Consider the following 22,363-nt stretch of genomic DNA (forward strand, 5'->3'; position numbering starts at 1 on the left):
TATGGGGAAGGGTGGCCAGGGCTTGCTAAGGGCATCTGTCAGGTGGTGTTTTTATTTGCACCACTTCTGCTTCTTGGACTTTATTTCTTTCTCTGTTATTTTCCTATTCATTATTATTATTATTATTATTATCATCATCATTATTATTTTCATTATCATCATCATAATCATCGTATTGTATTTCAATTAATAAACTGTTCTTATCGCAACCTATGAGTTTTCTCGCTTTTACCCTCCTTATTTTCTTTCCCCCATCCTTCTGGGTGTTAGAGAGAAGTGAGCAACTGTGTGGTGCTTAGTTGCTAGATGAAGTTAAACTGTGAGAAGGAAAAGATCTGGCTCATACTCAACTCATTTTTCATCACAGTCCTTCGTAATTTGTCTTTGGTAGTTGCTCCTTACTACAGAAATAACCACTACACTGTAATTGAGAGTGGAGTTTCTCTAGGAGAATAATTTCAATTACTTGTACATTTCTCTGCAAGGTAAAACAATAAGCAATTCAAGTAATTACACCATCACAATGTTGGAAACAGAGTGAAAATGTGGAACTTGTGCAGATTGGTTGAGATTTTTTTCTCTTTTTTCTTTCAGTCCACTTAAGTGTTAACTTGAAGCAATTGACTCTATGATCACAGAATCACAGAATCATTTAGGTTGGAAAAGACCTCCAAGATCATCCAGTCCAGCCTTTAACTGATCACGACCTTGTCAACTAGACCATAGCACTAAATGTCACAGACAGTGATTTCTTGAACCTCTCCAGGGATGGTGATTCCACAACCTCCCTGGGCAGTCCATTCCAATGTTTAACAACCATTTCCATAAAGAAATTACTTCTCATATCCAACCTGAACCTCCCCAGATGCAGCTTAATGCTACATCCTCTTGCCCTATCACTAGTTATCTGGGGGAAGTGGATACCTCTTACCTGGCTACAGCCTCCTTTCAGGTTGTTTTAGGGAGTGATAAGGTCTCCCCTGAGCCTCCTTTTCTCCAGGCTAAACAACCCCAACTCCCTCAGACACTCCTCATATGAATTACCCTCTAGACCCATCACCAGCCTCATTGCCTTCATTGCCCTTCTCTGGAGACTCTCCAGCACCTCAGTCTTTCTTCAACAGAGGTGCTTAGAACTGGGCACAGCACTCAAGGTGTCTCACCAGTGCTGAGTACAGAGGGACAATCACTGTCCTGGTCATGCTGGTCACACTATTGCTAATACAGGCCAGGATGCCATTGGCCTTCTTGACCACCTGGGCACACACTGGCTCATGTTCAGCCATCTGTTGCCCAGCACACCCTTGTCTTTTTCCTCTGGGGTTTGTTCTTTGAATCCTCATTGTTGTCTTGTTCCTTCTGGTGACATCTTCTTCCCAACCTAGTTTTTCCAGAGACACCACATGGAAGCCCCTGTGCAGCAGACCTGAGGTGAACAGCAGCCCTATGCATGTGCCTGTTTCCTTGTCAAACTCAGATATGCAATTGTTTTCTGTTTTGCTTAGTAGACTGGAAACAAATACCATTAGGTCCTTGCAGTGTCACTTCTGAGTTTTCACCTTTTGGACTTGGCCAGCCTGCAGTTTGCCAGTCAAGGGAGCATCCCTGACACATCAGCTTGGCTGCATGAAATGTGTTGCCAGCTGGCTTCATGGGTTGCTGCCAACACTTAGCATTCCCTGTTGGAGCAATTCCCACCATTTCCCTTGGATTCTGAGCTACCTTGCTACTCCAACATGGACCAGCCACTGCCCCTGGGGAATCAGTAACCTTCTAAATATAAGGTTGTCAGAATCTTAACATTTTGTTTCAGATCTGTGGGATTGGATAGTGACCCGTTAAAGCCTCGCTCTATAAATACACAAAATATTTCCATCATATACTGTATAGCATATAAGAGTCTAGCATGAAGGCTAGTTTTATTCTTTTTTCTTTAAGTCCTTCTCTTCATTCAGTGTGAGATTGGAGGTTTCAGCCTATGATAGTCTGAGATAATGCAATTTCTCAATATGAACACATGATTAAACAAGTGCATTACCACATATAGCAACCTACTCCCTTTAACTGACATGTTACACTATACATGACCCATATTCTACGATAAAAGTCTTTGGTTTCAGCCTCAGTGAATATGCTACAAGTTTGGAATAAGGCTGTTTTGCAGCAAAAACATACTCATTAATTACCACTGAAGCAGGCATTAGCTTGTCTTCACACTTCACCATCAAATTGATTCCCCAATACAAATTATCATGAGACACCATGATAACAGACATGGCCAAGGATCAATGAACAGGACTGATGTAGCATGATGCAAACAAAAGACCCTTTTGACAGAAAGGGAACATGTCCTTCGTAGCAGAACATCCCTTTTCCCTGGCTCAGTAAGGGCCCTCCTGTGTGTGTGTGTATCCGTGTATCCGTGTTCTCGATACACACACCAAAGTCAATGAACATCCTCCGACAGCAATGGTGGAGGAGTAACATAGCTCAGTGCTCTTCCACTGCCAATCCCTCACAGTGACGGTCCATTTCTTCCTACAAGAATTGTAAGAGTGTTGCCTCTGTTGCCTACTCCCTTTATAAATGGCTTTCTTCTCCCATGCTAGCACAGGGATTTTCTTCTCTTGAACTTTTCCACATGATATCCTAGCACAAAATGGGCAAGTGAATTTGATTGGACCACCTTCTGAGCATAAAACACATGTTCTGATAATGCCAAAATAATGAGGTAATTAATGAGGGCTTCAGCAATGTTTCTTTTGAAGCCAAAGCACCTCCAAAGCAGTTACTCCTTCTTAGGTTAGACAATGGGAGTGCAATAATGAACAAAAAGGAAGAGTAAAGCAGTGCAACAAAGATTTGGAGACTTCAGCTAATAATTTATAGGTGATGCCTCCATGTCCTTGGATGTAATCATAAAATGAAATATTTTTATTGGTTATCCATAGCTAGAAAAAATACAAGAAATTGCCAACTGAAACTGAACTGACAGATTTGGAAGCAACAAAACGACATCTCTTGCAATGAGTTTTTGGCTGGAACATAACCTTGCATCCCTGGCTTCCCCTAGCACTTTTTTACCATTCACTCTTGCTGAGCAATACATACTGCTACTGTAGGGGATCTTTTTTTTATTGTCAGTATTATTACAAAATAGTCCAGCAAAGTAACATTGCAAGACTGTGACCTGTCTATCCAATTTGAATCATTCTTTCATTATAGGCTGTTTTTAAGTAAAAGTTACTTGGATTTACGAAGAATACCTTTGAGATGTTTTTCCTGAAATTATTACGGAGCAACACACCTTACATGAACTCTTGCCATTAAGGCTTAGAATACTGTCTTTTTCTAGGATTCAGCATTTTTAACTAACAGTGTTGTTTTAAAAGCTAAATCTCTAAAAATATTCATAAAAATGAGGGAGTAGAATTTCTGCTAGACAGAAAAGAAAAAAAGAACATGTTTTGCTTGGGTGGGGAATGTTACTACAAATATAGTTTATTTCATGTTTTGCATTCTGCTTTCTTTCCACAGTGAAATCAGACGAGTTGCAAACAATCAAGAAAGAATTAACTCAAATCAAAACAAAAATTGACTCCTTGCTAGGGAGACTGGAAAAGATTGAGAAGCAGCAAAAAGCTGAAGCAGGTAGGTAAAAGCCATTTTAGTGAAATGAATAAAATTAGAACCTCTTTACTAGTCAAGCAGACAGACCAAAGAGAACGGAACCTTTCTGAAATTTTGGTACTTAATGGAGGCCTGAAGCAAGGTAAATTAACTCTCAGATAGAGCTCCTGTGAGGATAAATTAATATTCTTCACAGAGCATGCATCATCATTTAAGAATTGTTTTTTATGGTGTAGTAAGAAAAATTATCTTTCTAGATGTTCTGGAAACAAAACATCACTAAAAAACTGACTGAACAGAATTAAGCTAGAGGTTGTTGACTGTGGGAGTGCTTGTGCTAGGCACATTAAGGATTAATAGATGGTGTATATCAAGAATTATTGCCTGGGCAGTAGGCAATACTGCACAAGTTGAAGCAAGGAAAAATTTCTGTTTTGATATAAGGAAGAGATGCAACTAATCAGTATAGTGAGTTGACCAGAGAGACCATAGTGGCTGCATCCTTGGGAACACTCAAAACTCTTTGGGCTCAGGACCCATGGACCTGGGCCAAACTTTGAGTTTGTCCCTAATTTGAAGAGGGATTAGACTTGGAGACTTCAGAGATGCTGTCCAACCTCAGGTACTGAGTGAAGCTGTGGCCTCTTTGTAAAACCGGTTACACCTCCAGTTTAGCTTTTTTCTGACTTAAAAAGTTTTAGGTTTAGGCAAACTTTGGGAATAAAAAAAATCCAACACTAATTTATAGTTTAATCAAGAGCTTTATTACTGTCATTGCAGTGTTCATTTTGTTAGATGAATGATCTCACCTGGCAGCACTTTAAAGTCATCCTGAGACTTATAAGGTTGTATGTTCACCATGGTGTACATAAAAACAATCTCAGTTCTTATGCCTCTCTGTGGTATTTTCTTTGCTATTTCCTTACAGATCACATGGTATATGTTTGTACAGAAGTTGTGTACTAGTGAGTTGATTTTGTGAAAGCCAGCAGGGAAATGGAAGCCTTATCTCATGAAAAACTCACCCCTCCATTCTGTGATAAAACCTTTTTATGAATTTTGTGTGAAATGTGTGAAAGAAATTCTGCCTCAGAACCCACAAGTACCTGGGTGTCTGAACAGTCAGTTACATGAAGCCAAAAACCCGTCAGAATACAAAAAGAGAATTCCATCAAGACTGTCTAAAACTGGAATTAGAGGTTGAGGGTTACAAACCCTACACAATCAAAATAGAAATTTAAATCTGGATCCTTCCTGTTCCCAAGTAACTTAAAAAAAAAACCCCACAAAACAAAAACCTACCTTTTCTTTACGATCATTTTCTAAGTTGACAGACAAGGGCCAGTCTCCCATCTGTTACAGTTTATCTCACAAAGTTGAGGGCTTTTTTCAAGTCTAAGGTAAACTATTAGTACAGAATGTGATTATCTCTTTCAGGAGAACTGTGCACAATATGTATTCATTAGACTCTATTTTGTACTTTATGCAAGTTAGATAAAAGTTGGTAAAATTGGTGAAGATGCAATTGCAAGGCATTCCATTGAATCACTTGTGCACTGAAATACTCTGAGACCATGCATCCCTAACTTGGGGAACATTTTTTAAAAAATCCATTACTATGCAAAACAATCTGCACATCATTGTATTTTGATATCCAATTTTCACTTTTGCTAAAGGACTGTAGTGAATCCATTTAAATAGAAATCAGCTCAAAGAGGAAAATGTTGATTCGTATTGAATCATAGTCATATGCCTTTTGAAGACAAGCAATGAATATCCTCAGGGATTAAAAAATGTTTTCAAAATATTGATGTTTTAAGACATCAGGTGCAGAATCCATGCTTCATATTCTTTGCTTCTCATTGGAGAGTGTGAGGAGAAAAACACAGAGATACCAGTAAGCATGGAACCTCCCTTGAGTCTCCTGACCTGATGAGAAGGGTTATGCAGCCTCGGTGATTAGTCTGCAGATTCAAAAAGATTTGTGTAAGCTACATCAGTAGCTGGACTATTTCAACTAGAGTGTCAGATGGGAGATGATATGATTTTGTTCCTTCTCTATGGTTTGGCAATATTATTTCTTACTTTCTTCTGCCAGAAGGTGTAGCCTCACTAAGACTGGAATCAGAGAGAGGATCTGTGTCTCATTTACATAAAGCAAAAATTGAGCCCTCATCTTGCCCTTTTGGTTTTCTGAGTTTGAATCACTCTCCTGAAGAATATTCAAGTTTTAATCTTAAAAGTTGTTACATCTGGAGGAATGTGATGTTACAGGCTGGACAAGCTCAGTGCATACATTGGTTACTGCTCTACAGCTGCCTGAAAACTCTCCTTGTAGTAACAGCTGATGTTCTCTTTTTTCTGTTATTAACCCCTAACCTTTCTGATAGGGGGAATATAGAAAATAGGATTTCCTGTACATAGGAAAACTGTAGAAATAACTCCTTTGTTTGCAAAAGTCTGAACCGGGAAACCAGGAATAAGATATTCTGATGAGAAAATAAATGTTAGAGAATATTCTTCCTGTGTTATTAGAAATTAGGCTCTAATTAGGCTGAAAGTTAGGAACTTAAGTTTAACTTCTCAGAAGAGCCCAAAAGAGATGGGTACTGAGATGATATTTTAGCCTCCTCTGAAGAACCCAGTCTATCTTCTCATTAGGACAATTAAATAAGTGACCTAATTTTTTAGCAGCTGTATCCTAGAAGGTTTCCCATTTAAATGTATTTTCTGTCAATTCAGAAACCCTGTATTTAAAAGCCTTAAGCAAAGTTGATTCAGTTGTTATTGCCAAAGCTGAGTGATCTCAGAAGTGGCTTAAGACAGGAAGTGGTAGGGCCAGAAATAGTAGGCATAGGTAATTCAATCCACGTTTAAGGCAAGTAGCACAATCACTTATAACTAGCATAGCATTGTCTGGAGCACCTTATCAACAGAAGATGAAGCTCCATGGGCTGAATCTTCTGCTAATACATGTGACTACAGTACTGTTGAAGCAGCTGTCTAAGATGACTTTGTATTCTTTAAAACTAAGAAGCTTTCTGAAGACATCAGGTGACTGAGGGGGGAAAGCTCAATTGTTCTGTTTCTTCAGTAAGTGAAGTTGAAAATGAGGGACTAAAAGGCTAATGAAGACTAAAGACATGAATGTAAGTGGCAAAATAAGTGTGCAAAGTCAAAAGGTAAACAAAAAAGCTTGGTTTAAGACTATGGAACAGAAAAATTCTATCAGATTTGAATAGTATGTGTAGCTGGTAATAATGTACGGTAAAATAATAATATGCTCATAGAGCTTCAAAAATATAGACCTTCAAGGCAATCCTTGATTCATTGATTGTCCAACAAGATAAGCAATGAACTACTAGTGTTACAGAACAGTCATTTTTACAAAGGAAGAAATGCTTTGTTCTAGGAATTTTGTCATTGATCACTCTCAGACTGAAAAGATATTGTTTTTCTAGCTACATGCAACCAATTCTCTGGCCCTATTCACTTTGAGCACATAAAGTTTTTCATATAAGTTCCTGATGTACATAGGAATAAGACTCTGATCCCTCCAAATATTCTTCTGGCCAGTCTGTGTCATTCTTCCATCAGTCCTCCTCAGGATTTCTGCTGTTTGGATGAAGTTCCTCAGCATATCCAGGAGTTTCACAATACCTAGTCACAACAACGCAGCTACCCTCATGAAGACAACAAGAACAGATTCTTCAGGCCTCCATGGAAATGGTCTTTCTTTTCACCACTTTGCATAAAGTATAGGAAGGCAATATTTGGTTGATTGGAGGGGAGCATTCTCCAGTTACTTCAGCACATTATACCAGTGAGGAGTAACTGATACTTTACTCCTTAAAAAACATGTTTACCTGTCTAAAAGGATTTGTTGATTTCCTGTATGGCTGTTGAGATATATTCACAGTAAATTCACACAAATTCTTGTTCATTTATTGGCAATTAACAGCCTTCTGCTTCTCAGAGCATAAGGATTTATGTACTTCTCATTGGCTACACATGAATAAATATATGGTGACTATGCCAGTTGTAATCCAAGGGAAACTCAAGTACAGAAAATCAAAAAGCTGGAGCTATTGGTAAATCAAGCCTTCATCCACTGCATGGCATAGATGAGGTAATGACCATATTGATATTGTGATTGATTTATGCACTAATTTTTGAAAGAAAAATTTTTGATCATATTTGCCTGGTAGATATCACACCGAATTTTACAAAGCTAACACACCTGGAGATGGAAGCATAGGTTTCTTCTGCAGAGCACTTTCCTTTGCCACCAATAGGAAAGGTTACTGAATCTCTATAGAGTATGTTTTCCTTACAGAAGCCCAAAAGAAACAAATGGAAGATAATGCTGATTTGATTCAAGAGGAATGCATATCAGAGAATGCAGATAACTCTACAGAAGAGCCAATTGAAGGAGGGCCAGATGCAGATGGGGATGGAGAAGATATGACTGATGGGATAGAGGAGGATTTTGATGAGGATGGCAGCAATGAGCTGGTAAGGAATAATCATGCCATGTCTGTCTATATGGTTCCTACAAGTAACCACAGAGAACCAACAGTCTGCATTAACAAAATAAGCTCACAGCAGCACTGTGGTGTTCTGTAACTAGTGCCTAGACCTATACACCTCATACACTGTAATATCGATTAAGCGTAGGAACCTCTGAGGAGAAACAAGAAAAATATATTTTACTACACTTGATAATTTCAGAAAGGAAATAAAATGGAGTTTATATTGGTTTACATTTATTATTTTACATATATAAAAATGTAGTGTGCTATTTTTTCTTTTCCTTTTTTATCTGGTGTATTTCAAAATTAAATAAAATTCTAAAATGGTGAACTTTTTCATTAGTAAACATGTGCTTCCCACAGTCCTAAGTCCCTATCTTCCCTGTATATACTCTGCAGGCTGTATTGACACAGATTTTTTGGATGGAAGGATTTTTCCTTGAGACATTTTGGCTAATAAATGTTTGGGTTTTCAACCAGAGGCTGCACCTTTAATGAAATACCCATTATGGTGCTAAACTCCTAAGTTCTTCTAGAACAACATTAAAAAATATTTGGAAAGTCAGATTTATACCTTTCTATGCAGTCCTAATAAGAATGGAACAGTCACATTAGTTTAGCCTCTATAATACTCCCCCTCCTGTCCTGTCTTTCTTATTCTGCTTTGAGCTGAAAGCACTTTTGTTGCTCATTGTCATTGCTTGAATTTAAAAAATATTTAATCATGTGTGTACAGTAAAAATCTTCCAGTGAAGCAGCAGAAGTCAGTTAGCAAGGGACCCAGCAGAATCAACAGCAAGTCTGGAGTAGCGGGGCATGTGAATAATCAGGGGTTTGTACTTCTTACTGCAAATGCCATTTAAACCTACTTGTAATTTTCAGGGTTGTGTCCCTTTATCCAGCACAAGACACTCTTGAATTTCTATATCCTGAATAGCATTATTCCCAGAAGAAACTACTACAACCTGAATTCCCTCATCTTTTTACATGCAATGTAGAACACATGACATTATCCCTTTTCCTTAAAGGTACGGGTTCTCCTGTCCAGATATGAGGGATGTCTGTAAGAAGCTGTCACTCTGAATTTATAGGGACTTGAAATGTTATAATTAATAAATAGTTGTAAATATAATCTCCCACCATGGCTAATATCTGACCAGCTGAAGCCATTTTAGCAATAGGAGTGACCGCAGTTTAGCAAGAATGGTGGGGTTTGCAATAATTAGGCACCAGACTCCCTATTACGGACAACTAAGTGGGGATGTTAACATACAGTGCATTAGACTCTGATTGCTCAGTGCTATCCTTTCACCCTGTGGATATGACATACTTAGCATATATCCACACTATATTATGATGCAAGAAGTATAAGAATCTTTTTCATCTATCAAAGGCCTCAGCAGGAAAGGCTCTATTAAGCAAGCAACACAGGAAGATTCATTAGCAGTGAAAGTCTGGAATTGGCACAGCCACATTTGCACACCGCTGCTTCCAAGTTAAAAGGCCTTTCCAAGATTCATGTTATGGAATTAGTTGAAGCGCAGTGCGTTGCAGACACAGCTCCAAAGACAGCTCAGAGTTTTGACATACACATCTAAGACATGGTAGGGAAGCAGCTCCAGTTTTTTTGCAGGTCATTGCTGAGTGCATGAGTGCTGGGAGGAGGTGGCTCACTGCACGTGGAGAGAGGTGTCCTCTGCGTTGCATCCCAGCATGAGTGGCATCCCCCCCATCCCAATATGATGGTAGCAAGGAAAGGCCAAGGAAGAGGACTTTACGTGCATCATCTCAGTCAGGTGCACCTGGTCCAATGCCAGGGCAGTGGAGCCAGTCAGCCTCATGCCTTCTACCTTCCCCAAGGCTGGTACCCTCTAGCTGAAAAGCTGGCAATAATGTAGAATTTAAAGCTTACAACAAAAATTGTCACTTATGTAAAATTCCTGTCCTTTTCATCCTCCCTTGCCATTTCCATCAAATTTTGGAAGAGGCCACTTCACCTTGCTTTTCCTGCCTGCTGCAATGGGATAATAACATCTTTTTTCATTTTGCAAAGCCTAGGGAGATTAATGAATGCAAAACTGCAATGGATAGGATAAAGGATTGCTCAGCAAAGGATTACATCAAAGAAATCTCAGGGCATGGGTGTTTTCCACCAAAAAACAATTATAAATTGAATCAAGTATCTTTCATCTATAGTTTTTACCCAAATAGTCAGCAGTATTGGCCTGTGCTTATGATACGAAGATGGTAGCTTTTGATGCATACTGTAATTTAGACTGTTTTATACTGGCTTATATATATGTAGATATACTGGCCAATTCCTATAAGCTTTAATTTCTACTCCAATCATTGATAGCTCTATAAAGGAGAAGTCAGTAACAATACCATCAAATATATAGTAAATACCACTATAGAAATACTTGGGAATTCAGTCTGCTTCTACCCATTCTGTGCCCTGTTTTGGGAAAAGTAGATATACAGGCTTGTTATAAAGCAAGTCCTAACAGATGTTGTTATTCTGTTGTACAAAAACTAAGTTATTTAGGAAAGAAAGCTGACTGACAGCAAATATGTAATTTTGGAATGGGGCCAGTTACAAATCTTTTGATGAAAAAACCCAGAGGTTAAGAATGAAACATGTTATATGTGACAAAAGTAAGAAAAATGTTACTATTTTGTATAAAATAGTGACAGTGGACTTGGAATTAAAAAAAAACCTCCAAAAGACTTTTTAAAATTAAATGTATGATGTTTTCCAAATATAGAGCTAAAGGGATTTAGGACAATGATTAAGAAAATATTTTCTTTCGTCACTAAGACCAGCAGAGGAAACAGAAAAATATTTTAAATGGGCAAAGCTAATGCCCTGAAGTCATTTCAATATAAAAATTTCATTGTGAGTCCCCTAGCATGAAAAATATTAATAGTGGGAAAGAGGAAAATTACTTAAATTTAGATCTTAACCTTTACTGAGTTCTTCAGATTTAGCTGTAAATCTTCTGCCAGGCCATTCCCTTAAAACCCACTGCAGGTTTGCTGAACAGAATTCTGTTTCCCTAAGGCTGTCAATAAAGGAAGGTGTTCAATAAGGTGTTCATACCCACTGCCAGAGTCCAGCTGCTGCCAGAATGGAGTCCCTGAATCTGTATATGTGGGTCTGCATCTTTGCAGTACATGACTCAAAAATATCTTTCTTTCTTTATTTCTAATTCTAACTTGCAAAGGAAGTGACTACGCAGGATGTATGCTGTGTATTTAGGTGGCAGGATCAGTTCTCTAAATTCACACGTTGTCTATTTGAAGGAACAGGTTACTGCACATTAACTGAGTAATGGCAGCTGTGCTCATGCCTGCTTTCAGCCTAGATCAGCCATAAAGAAAGAAAGACAAAGCAGTTTAGCCTGCAGTCTGAGATAAGTCAGGCATGGATTTAAGAACCCTTCAGCCTCTTCAGTGGCCTGCCTGGCTGCACACAGAAAACAACGTCATATTCAACAGCTGCACACCTTCTTCATCCACTATCTAGACCAAGATGTTGTTCAACCTTGCACTGTAATTTTCTATGACTAAAGACATGCCTACAAACTGTCGTTATGGCTCAGCTGAAGTGTGAAAAAGTTTTACACAGCAATATCTTGATTGCCCATCTGAACTCCAATTAGAGACATGATGCATTTGCAGCACCTGCTGCAGTCATCAAACATCACCTCTTGAGAAAGTTTCTTTTGTCCTATTTGCCCACAAATGTCTCTCAGTAAGTTTCTCCAGTGTTCCAGACATTCCAGCTTGAGGATCTCCTTAGAAAAATTCCCAAAGAATTTTTCTGCATTGACATACTGAAGAGTTCTTTATAGGGTGATCTCACAAACATGATCCATCCATGTATAAATATGTTAAAGAGTTGGCTTCAACTTGCTCAGTGAAGTGTGCCATAAGCTTTTCATCCACATGCTCTTACATGGCCTCTCACTCCCACTTGCACAAGGACAAGCATATATTGTAGTTTTATATACATGTAATAGTCACTTATTTGTGACAATTCATGTCACTTAACTGACCATCAGAGGTAGTGAGAGGGTTGAAAACTTCAGGTCTGTATCCTTTGTTCTGCCTCCTTTGTTAGGTGAAAAAGAACTAGTTAGTTATCCCAGATTTTACTGAACCCATAATTTAGGCTTTCATTCCACTCCTAACACTGAACAGTTTCTAGTAGCAGTAAATTTAAAATTTCTGTGTTTCTTCCTAGTGCAAATGTATCCACTCATTCCTTTTAATTTAAACTGTCCCTCAACAGTGTTGTGAAGAAAACAACACACTATTGCAACACCCATCCCATTTTACGGAAAACAAGCTCTTATGAAGAATGATCTTCATGTTTACTAAATTCAATTCACACACAAATCACAAATAGGTGACAAATTATCCAAACACAAATCTCCAGTGGTATCAAGCAGGCTTTGTGTGTCTGTCGTGGCTTTAGATTGTAAGTAGTGGGAAGGAAAACAAATAACCTTCTCTTACTTGTGTGGCTGCACAGGACAGAACAGAAAATTGAGCTTTGCAACAGAGTCCAATACATTAAGATATTTGAGAAGGAGCTTGTCCTCAGTCCCTCTATAACAAGCCCATTCTTACTAGAAATAGCATTAATATTTTGTGGCCCTGGCTGAGAGATTGAAGGAAGAATATTTTTGAATTAGTGTGCTTGGTGGTTCTCTAACTCTGCTGATTTAGCACATGGACAGCCCAGTGCAGCCCCAGAACATTTCATATATCTTCTCTGAACTTGTTTCAAAGGGTATTAATCGATCATTGAGGAAGCACTGATCAAGTCATTGCAATCCCCTTGTAAATAAAACAGGTGGTTACAAATTACTTCACTGAAAGCCTGAAGTATTATAGATTTGGGAAAAAAAACAAAAAACACTTTTGGCCAATGGTTAATAAAATACCAACAAAATAATTACCTGGAATGAATTATACAAAAGCACTCATATCTGTATTACATTGCCTGAGAATAATAGTTCCTATCAAACTGTCAACCTTTCATAGTAAATAACTATAATAGTAATAGCATAGTAGCTGAGCATTCAGTACAGCAGACTGTTTTCTGGTAGAGTATGTGATGCAAATACAGTAGATTTATGGTGTCATAACTCAGATCAGACACTGGTTAGTGCTTGGTTGGAATTTGAAGGATATATTCACAGCCACAGCATTGTGTTTTTATGCTGGTGTAGCTATGCTGAAAGTAATGAAGCCAGACAAGCATTATTAGATGGGAGTTCCACAATAATGAGTTACCTTTAATGAGATGTCTTAAGAGGCATTTTTATTAAATTATTTTAGAACCAAAGATACATATACTGTAAAAGGCCCAGTTCTGGTTATAGTGTAGATTTACAGCAGTTATTTCAACAACAGTTATAGTTCCCTTTCTATTAAGTATATTTCAGTTGTATTTACCTCTCAGGGGTATTTGATTTCTTACTCTTGTCCTTTTCTCCACCTCCACACTGCATGTTTTCAGTCTATCAAATTTGCTTCTAACATCTGATAGAGAGTCATGTTTCAAACATTAATACCAGAAACTGCCATAGACATAAAACTCAGGATAATCCTCTTGCAGCACTGATTTTCATTATGCAAAAGTAAAACCATTATGATATAATAATAGCTTTATTTCTTGCAGGAATTGATGCAATTACCATTTAAATCAATGGAATCAACTAGTGTTGTGGCTAAAGCTCATCAAAAACTATTCCCTCTTGTCACAAATGGGTGATTTAGATTGCTGAAAGGTACACTGTCAAAGGTATTAGCAAAAGTGGTTTTAATATGATGTTGTAGCAGAGTGACTTAGCCAAGGTTCAGTGGCAAGGTTCACTGTAGCACTGTAAGGCACAATCATTTGAACAATGATTCAAAACTACTAAGGCACAAATCAGAGTTACCAAGGCACAAACCATAGTTACCATACTAGAAGGTTTTGTATATCAGTCACTTCCCAAACATGTGCCGTTGGTAAATGGTCTGTCTGCCTCAAAAAAGTAAGCTTGAGAGGCATCCCAGCTCAAGGGGAGACCACCACCAGGCTGCTTGGCTGGGAGAGCTCAAAGAAGGCTCACTTAGACTGTCAGATTTGTGGAATAAAGTGGCTGGATTGTAGTCAAATTACATGCACTGGAAAAGGTATGCATGACACTCCTTGTACCCACAACTTTCTTTGTTCCTTGATGAATGAGTCTTCAAAAAGCTACCTGCTGTTCATGTGTTAATTGCATGATGGGTGTTCCGAGCTCACACCCATCAATGCTCACTGTGCCACTCTTTGCCTTTGTGGGTCTTCAGAGAACAGACAGCAACTAGAGGAGTTCTTGGCTGGCTGGGCTGTGGCTCAGGCCTTTACCTCCTTCAGAGTCTGAACCAAACTACCACTAGTTTGGTTAAGGGTTGATCATATGTATTGCGCCCCTCCTATAAGTAGCTAAAGAGAAATTAATTTAATAGCAAATCTGTATGAAACTTTGAAACGTTCCTTCCTTTAATTATTCTGTATAGAATTCAACAATGAAAATACTCAGCAGAAAGTAAAATAAAATATGCAGAATATGAACAAAAATTTGATTAATTTCATCTAGTTTAAACCCAGTTTTGCATATTTCAAATAGCAAGATTGATCAAGTATGTGACTGTGTGATAGTATTGATAGTACTTAATTTATTATTGTAATTAAACTAGATTTTTCATTGTCCTTTTAGATGCATGTTTTCTTAGTCCATAGCATCAGGGCAGACAAGACTGACTCTTCTATTATCAGCCAAATTAGTCTGATTAGGCCTGTCGAAAAGATCAGTAGCTCTGACAACTTACAGCTTGCTGGGTGCACTGGTACAGGATACTACTTAGAAAATAAAGGACAAACCTTCTAATTAATGGCAATGGCTGAAACAATGTTATGCCAGAAATCCTATTCAGCTTACTTTCAAAATCACGAAGATCATGCAAAATTTTGTCTTTTCTATCGCACTTACCATTTGTTGAAATCTTGCTTTCAGTGTCAGGAGAAACATGATGTTCTTCATTCCTAAGACAAATGAATAGGTAAAAGATTGTATTCACTTGATAAATATCAGTGTGAGATGTTTGTACTTGAGCAACCTAAGAAAGTCATTACAGGCACCATACCCGACAGATACTAATTCCTTGTACCTTCCAAAGCTGCAGTAAATCTAATAACCTGTGACTGAAAAAATCGAGAAAGTAATAAAAGCATGCCATGAAATCAAAAATTGTAAGAAACTTCCTGACATGCCCTTTTGTTATATTTAATATATGCAGTAGCACAGTACAGGTGTTTGCTGTTTACCCACTGTTACATGAGTCATTGGAAGGACCTTGTCACTGGCCCCTCCTCCCAATTTCTCGTGGCAGTCAATTTATCAGAGGAAGATTTCCTAAGTGTTCTTCAGTGTTTTAACCAGGTTACAGTTTTATGACTGACTACATAATGTTTTTCTAATTATTATTTAAATCCTATCCCATACATATCATATGGGAACCTGCAGAAAATGCAGGCAATGTTATCATGCATTTTGTGTCTCTTTCTAGTAGATTTTCCTGCCTGTAATTGCATTTTTGTAAAACAAATAAGCAAACTAATTTTCTTGAATTCAGATCTATTCCTCTGAATCTGCTCTATATTATTTTGTTCACAGTGAAAAAAACCTCAAAACTTAAAATTATAAAACTTTTAAAACACTTGTAATGTAAATAATACAATTAATTTACAACCATTAGAATCTTACAGATTTGATTGAAAAGAACGTGAAAATAATGGGGTTTCTCTTCTGTTTGTCTCATTTTTAAGCAAAGTATGGGGGATCAGGAATTCTGGGTCCTGTTCTCAGCTTTGACACTGAGCCCACATGGTGGGCAATGTGTCTCAGAAGACTGAATGTGCAGGTAGAACTAGCACCCCTTTCTGAGGTCAGACCAACAAGAAGCATTCCCAATTGTTTAAACTTACAAAAAATTAAATGTTTTCCAGTAAAGAAAAATGTCTGTGGAACAACAGGCAGTATATTCTTCAGTGAATCTGTTTTACTTTTTTCATTGCACCCTGCCATCTGTCTTGACCTGCCTGAAGTCTTAGTCATCATTTAATAAGATAGTCATGGTGTTTGATGGTTTTGAGACATCAAATATTTAATTTTAATGGCTCAGCTTCTATCAAAAAGGACTGCTATGCCTCCAATTTAAAAACAAAACAAAACCAGACACCAATCAGTGAATTTAATTAGAGGCAAACAATGCTGTCAGGTCAGGCCAAAAATTCTCTTAGACATGTAAAAAAGTACTTGTCTAAATGAGATTATCTTGTCTCTGATATAATATATTTGGCCTTAATATTAAGTATTAGTAGCCTCATTATATTTTTTTAGTCTAAGTAGATCAGAATTAGCCCCACAGATTTTGCTAGCCTAAAATTTATGAGCATAGAGTCAACCTCTGAGAGAAGTGCAGAAACAAGGACAAGCAAACACCTACCACCTAGAAGCAAACCTGGATCCCTTTTTAGGTGAGGATGATGATCACTTATAAAAAATATCACGATCTTTTTGCTGTACCTTGTGGCTGAAAAAGAAACATCAGAAATTAATTGAAGGAACTCAACACTTTAAATAAGAAGACTGATTGCAGTTTCCACCCATGAATGTTCTTGCCAATGTAATTTTAACTAATTTTGGTGGAGCAGCCCTTCTTTTACTTCCCTGTACTTTGTCTGACTCCAGTAAAATTCGGATGACCTGTTGAAGGTGCTGTGCTGGGTTTGGTTCGCCCATCATTTGCAACCAACAGTCCCCATCAATGCGTAGGGAAAATAAGCTTTGGAATAGTAACCTATTATAGATACCAAAGCAGCAGTATGAGATATGTTGGGAAAGTGGTGGATGGGAAGGGGGTCACTGGTGTTTTCTAGGCACTCACTGGGACACAAATGCTCTGGAACAGCTCAGGCCAGCCATTGGGTCTGTGCTCTGGATTTGAGTCTATCGGCTTAATCATCAAATTCTTAGATTTAACCAAAATTGAGCAATGTCATGCATCACATATTTTTCCTGGTGTGTCAGTCTTTGAAAATAAATAGCTTTAGTTCCCCTAGAAAATGCTAATTTCACAGGCTTTATCAGTATCCTAGAGCATCAAAAATGCTGAATGGAAAACTCTCAGAGGAAACATTTTTCTGTTGAAAGTCTTCACACAAGTAAAGAGGTTGCAAATATTGAAAAGCCAAAAGATTGTTATTTTTCCATACTAAAAGTCAGAAATTGTAAATGTTTTTATTTTTTTCAATACAAATTGCAGAGCCACTACAGTTAGACCCAATTATTCCCAAAGGTCTCAATTTTTTGAGAAAATATAGCTGTGTTACTAAGAAGATTTTCTGCATGATTAATATCAAAACATGAAAGGCAGATTAAATTTATCCATACATAGGCATTTACACACCTCAGAAAAGGGAAGTTATTTAGAAGGTGATAGAACTGTAATTGCCATTTCAACAAAAAAGTAATCAGTGAGGAATAAAACAACCTCAGTCTGCCAAAATGAAGATTTGGACGTTAATCAAATACCAACTTAGCCAGCTTGTCATGCTGCTATGTGTATCTGAAGTTTCCAAATTGTTGTCTCTATTGATTTCTAAAACTACACTACATTTCTGTAGTCTTTCAAAAGGAGCAAGGTGTTTTCCAGAAAGCAATAAATAAAGAATGAAAAGGCTAAATTCTTCTCTGCTTCCTCTTGGCAGGGTTATAATAACCATTTCTCATCTATCATGAGATTCTGCACCATTTGCAGACCACAATGTGGCCCCAAGTCCAACATTTTGCTTTGTGACTTTTACTTTAAAATTAATGTCTCTTGAAATCCTCATAAAACCAAAATATTATGCACTACTGTGCACTGTGCATTCAAGTATTAGGCAGGAAAATGCAAAGCAAAAACTATTTAAAATAGGACCATCTTTTATTGCCATTTCCACCTGAATCGCATTCCCATACCAAGACTTTCACAGATAACAGTTTTAAGCAGATAACTCTACATCCTGTGTATTTAATTGACTGTCTTAATTCATTATACTGTCACCATTTAAATATTCATTTTGCATTGTTTATCTCATTCCACTCCTGCTTCCTGTGGTTTACCCTGGGCTTTCCCAGTATCTCTGTCTCATGCTGTATGCTTCCAACATCTTCTTCCGGCACTCTCTCCTTCCCATTTCTTTTCTATTTTTTTTTATGTCACCCCATCTGGTTGTTCAGTTGAGTAAAAATTCTGCCTCCAAGTACCTGAAACATTTCCAATTGATTAGACAGAACACTCCTTATCTTGATACCATCATTGCCTACAATTATTTTGCCTGTAATGCGTGCCCTTTGGTTTTTGATGCCTATCTAAACTCTAATTTGGCAATAGTGGGAAAGTTTAGTAGGTGCTTTCTGCATAATTAGTTTAAGGCAGTTCTTCTTGTAAGCTCCTACTTTCATATATTTAAAAAACACACTTCTTAAAATGTAGACATACTAAATGGCCTCGGGGTACAAGTTTTAGTAGTTCCCTTATGCATTTAACTGTGTGTTCAAATCTGCACCCTTGGAATTAGCAGGACAGTAACTTTTGCCTTCAGCATTAATACTAATTGGACCACCACCTCACACTAGAGAATTCCTACTCCTCACATCATGCAGAGATTAATTCAGTAGGAATTTTAGTCTACAGCTTTTTTACACCACCCTGTAACTTAAAAGCATCTCCTCTGTAGCATTCAGGATGATAAAGTACACTACCTAGTGCGAATAATGATAGGACTCAGTTATTGCTTCTCATGGAGCACCATCCCAAAAAGCAGAAAACACGTAGTGATCTCCAATGAGAGCCATACCCTTGAGAATTTGCTATGACTATCCACTCATATTCAGGGATAAACAAGGGTGAAACATTTTTTTCTCTGCTTTATTTGGCACTAGATCCCAAGAAGGTGTTGAGCTTCTCTCAAGGCACACTGGTATGGGCTGATGGAACTTTGTGGACAGCATCAGGGAGGCCTTACTGCATTTACATTGGCTTTATCAGCCAAGAGAGAACAGGAAAGAGAGTTTGGTGGGGACAGTTTCACCATGGAGTAGCAATGTGGGTGCATTCTGGTAAAGACTTCAGGGCAGTGAGTTCTGCAGAGGATGGTTCCCCACCATCCTCTCTCTTCCACATCTCCTGCTTGGAGATCCTGCAGCCCACCCCACACTCTGCAGAAGGCCCAGTGTGTCCAGCTTCAGATCCCTCCCACTGTCACCAGAAACTGTGCTACTAGTCCCCAAGTCTTCTCCTACTGCTATGAAGGACCTTGAAGAGGAAGATTTTGCTGCAAAAGTCATCTAGCAGGAGAAAAACACACAGCCTAAATTAAAGTGGATAGATCCACTTCTTTCCTTCATGGCCCCACTCAAGCTCTCAAATGACGATGGTGACTCCAATCTGAAAGTCATTCCTTCAGTCTCACACCTGACCATCATCTCAACTGCAGTGCATCCTCACTAGCGCTCTCCAAAAATTGGATCCTGTCTCCACCACTATACCTAAAAGCATTTATCACAATTCTGCCTGGACTCTGAGAAAGAAAAGATATGCTGGTCTAGGGGAAAAATCAGTATCTGATAGGACTATCTTATTCTTCCTGCTGATTTTTATTGGGCAAACAAGTGAAACAGAGCATTTTAATACAAAGAAGATAGGAGTTTGTTCTCACTGATGAGTAAAACAATCATCCTCACATGCACTCACATAAGTACTAACACTTCAAAGCAATTAACCTGTTCACTGAGTGGAAAAATGAATCTGTAATGTTTTTAGCAGTTAAAGTATGATTGGCAGAGTCCAAAATATAATGATTAGGTTTCATCATTTGAAGAAAGTTTAAAGAAGGTGAAACTGGTTATTTTAATTATCCTTTATTATTATTTATCAAATTGTACAATCCCTCTATTTGTTAAATGCAGTGAATATACTATCACTACTTCATTATAAAAAATGTCTTTAGTGCCATCATTTTGTTTCTCATGTTTTACAAGGGTTACAACTGTCAGCAGAAAATGTGTGATGCACATTCACATTTCCCTGCTCACACCTACTGAACTGAGCATTTACATTTCATATGGGGGATTAAACTAAACCACCTATATGGCTGTTACTGAATTAGAGATTTGATGCTTTAAATCAAGGGACAAAGTGCAAGATGTACCTCAAACGAACACAGCTGTGAAGTCAATGTGATAGCTAATACAAATTCAATGTTCCTTGGTAGGCTCTGCTCGTTCCTTGTGGTTTTCCATTGATGTTGAAGAGTGCTGTGTAAAAGCCAACAAAAGTGCATGCCCCCATGGTACCATACAAACATAAATTGCTGTGTTTTGCACTCGGTGTGAGTTGCCTGCTTAAGAGAAAAGGAGGATATTTTCTTGAGTTAGACATAGCAAATAAACAGAATGGCAATTTGCACTACTACTTTCTGCATTATGATTTTTCTCACTTTAGGTAAGTATCTAAATCAATAATAGCTAACTAAGTTTTAGCTATTTTGTTGTGTTTGTTTTGTTGTTTTTTTTTTTAATGCCTGCTCTGCAGACAGATTCCATTTTTCATCTCCTTGTCTGTCCAGAAAGTGCATTTTGTAATCAAAAGAAATTATTAGAGATGAAAAAGAGTATGCTATCCTCGAGGACATAAGAGCAGCATCTGTAGACCTGGATTCAGTATTCTCAGTTGTACAGATAACAGTATTAGGAGTGAGCATCAGATGCAATGAAAGCAGTTGTGCTACAATTGCAGTTTGAGGGCCAGTGTTGGGAGTGAAAGGACAGTGTACCTGCTGCATTTTAATGGAGCTTGTGGTTGTTTTGCAGAAAGTAATGTATGGCAGTCACAAAACCTACTGCCAAAGCAGTCAGACACCAGCAGAAACCTAGGAAGGTGTCAGGCATCAAGTCTCCTACTCAACAGGAGCCTGCAAGAGATAGATGTGCAATTTTACCAAGCAGTGGTCAGCAGTAGCTTCAGATGCCTCCACTGCAGTTATTAAACTGAGAATTCCAGTCCTGAGAATGGGTTTTTCTGGCAAGGCAAAAGAGACAGGAGAGTAAGAGGAAGGATACTCGAGGCTTTGGGTTTCAAATTCACATGTATATGTGAACCATCATCTATCTATCCTCTTTTTAGCTGCATTTTCTGAGAATTTTTAGGATTAATGTTATCACAAAAGCCATTCAGAGCAAATGATTGTCTAAAAACAGATGCATTTTGTCAGATTAATGTCTTCCATATACTTTGGATGCTCTTACTGCTTGTAATTATTGTGGGGTAAACCATATGGTGAAGTCTGTAACATACTCTGTGGGACTTTTCTTTAAACATTTTCTTCATATACTACAAGGTAAGATGTTCATCATGTACATCTTTTGTGTCATTTAGTCATAGCACATTCCTGATTCTCCCTCCCAAAAACATATGCTGAATTTACACTCTCATATAGTAAGATTTATTTCTGTACATTTAGGTCTGAAAGATAAGCATGGTAAAGGAAGTCCAGCACGCTCTTCCCATAAAACCTATGAGAAGGAAACTAGGTATTTATTGGGATGAAGGAACAGATCTTTGTTCTTTTCCCTTTTTCAGAACTCTAAGGAAAAACAAATAATTCAGAGCAGGAAAGAGGCTGAGCTCTGTTTGGATCCAGATAGCAGAGAACAAAACTCGTCTCCTGCAGACAAATAAAGCCCATCTGAAGGAGTTTAAAAAAGTCAGTAGCTCCCCACCACAGAAGGGTCACCAGTACGGCTTCCAGGGAAAGGGGGCTGGCACATCCCGTTCTGGAAGGATGGTACCTGCAGGTCTCTACCATATATTGAGCTTGTCTTCTCGTAAAAGGCTTTTAGGAGCAATACAGAGTACAAGATATTCATACTCTGTCATGCCTCATGACTACAAAGCACAGAGCTCAGAGGAACTGGTCCCCTGGCAGGTGATCTGATGGCCAGGCTCTCCCACAAGAAAATGTCCTTTACATGCACAGCATTCTGAAAAATCTACAGATGTAAAGATAGAAATTAGCTAGGCTTTGAGGGGAGGTAAGTTATAAAATCATT

At 38.1% G+C, this 22,363-nt stretch overlaps 1 protein-coding gene across 7 annotated transcripts in view; it reads left to right on the forward strand.

Moving 5' to 3' along the window:
• The window catches only part of RALYL (RALY RNA binding protein like), a 382,211-nt gene that overhangs the window by 354,286 nt on the left and 5,562 nt on the right, over window positions 1-22,363 (forward strand). For 6 of the 7 annotated variants that reach the window (XM_069005018.1, XM_069005020.1, XM_069005017.1 and 3 more), the window contains 2 exons: window positions 3,538-3,651; window positions 7,967-8,145. In XM_069005018.1, coding sequence (XP_068861119.1) covers window positions 3,538-3,651; window positions 7,967-8,145 — 293 coding nt within the window. The remainder of the gene's footprint in view (window positions 1-3,537; window positions 3,652-7,966; window positions 8,146-22,363) is intronic. The other variant, XM_069005023.1, reaches the window with a different exon arrangement.

Source organism: Aphelocoma coerulescens, chromosome 2 (genome assembly GCF_041296385.1).
Source record: "Aphelocoma coerulescens isolate FSJ_1873_10779 chromosome 2, UR_Acoe_1.0, whole genome shotgun sequence".
Classification (NCBI taxonomy): Eukaryota; Metazoa; Chordata; class Aves; order Passeriformes; family Corvidae; genus Aphelocoma; species Aphelocoma coerulescens.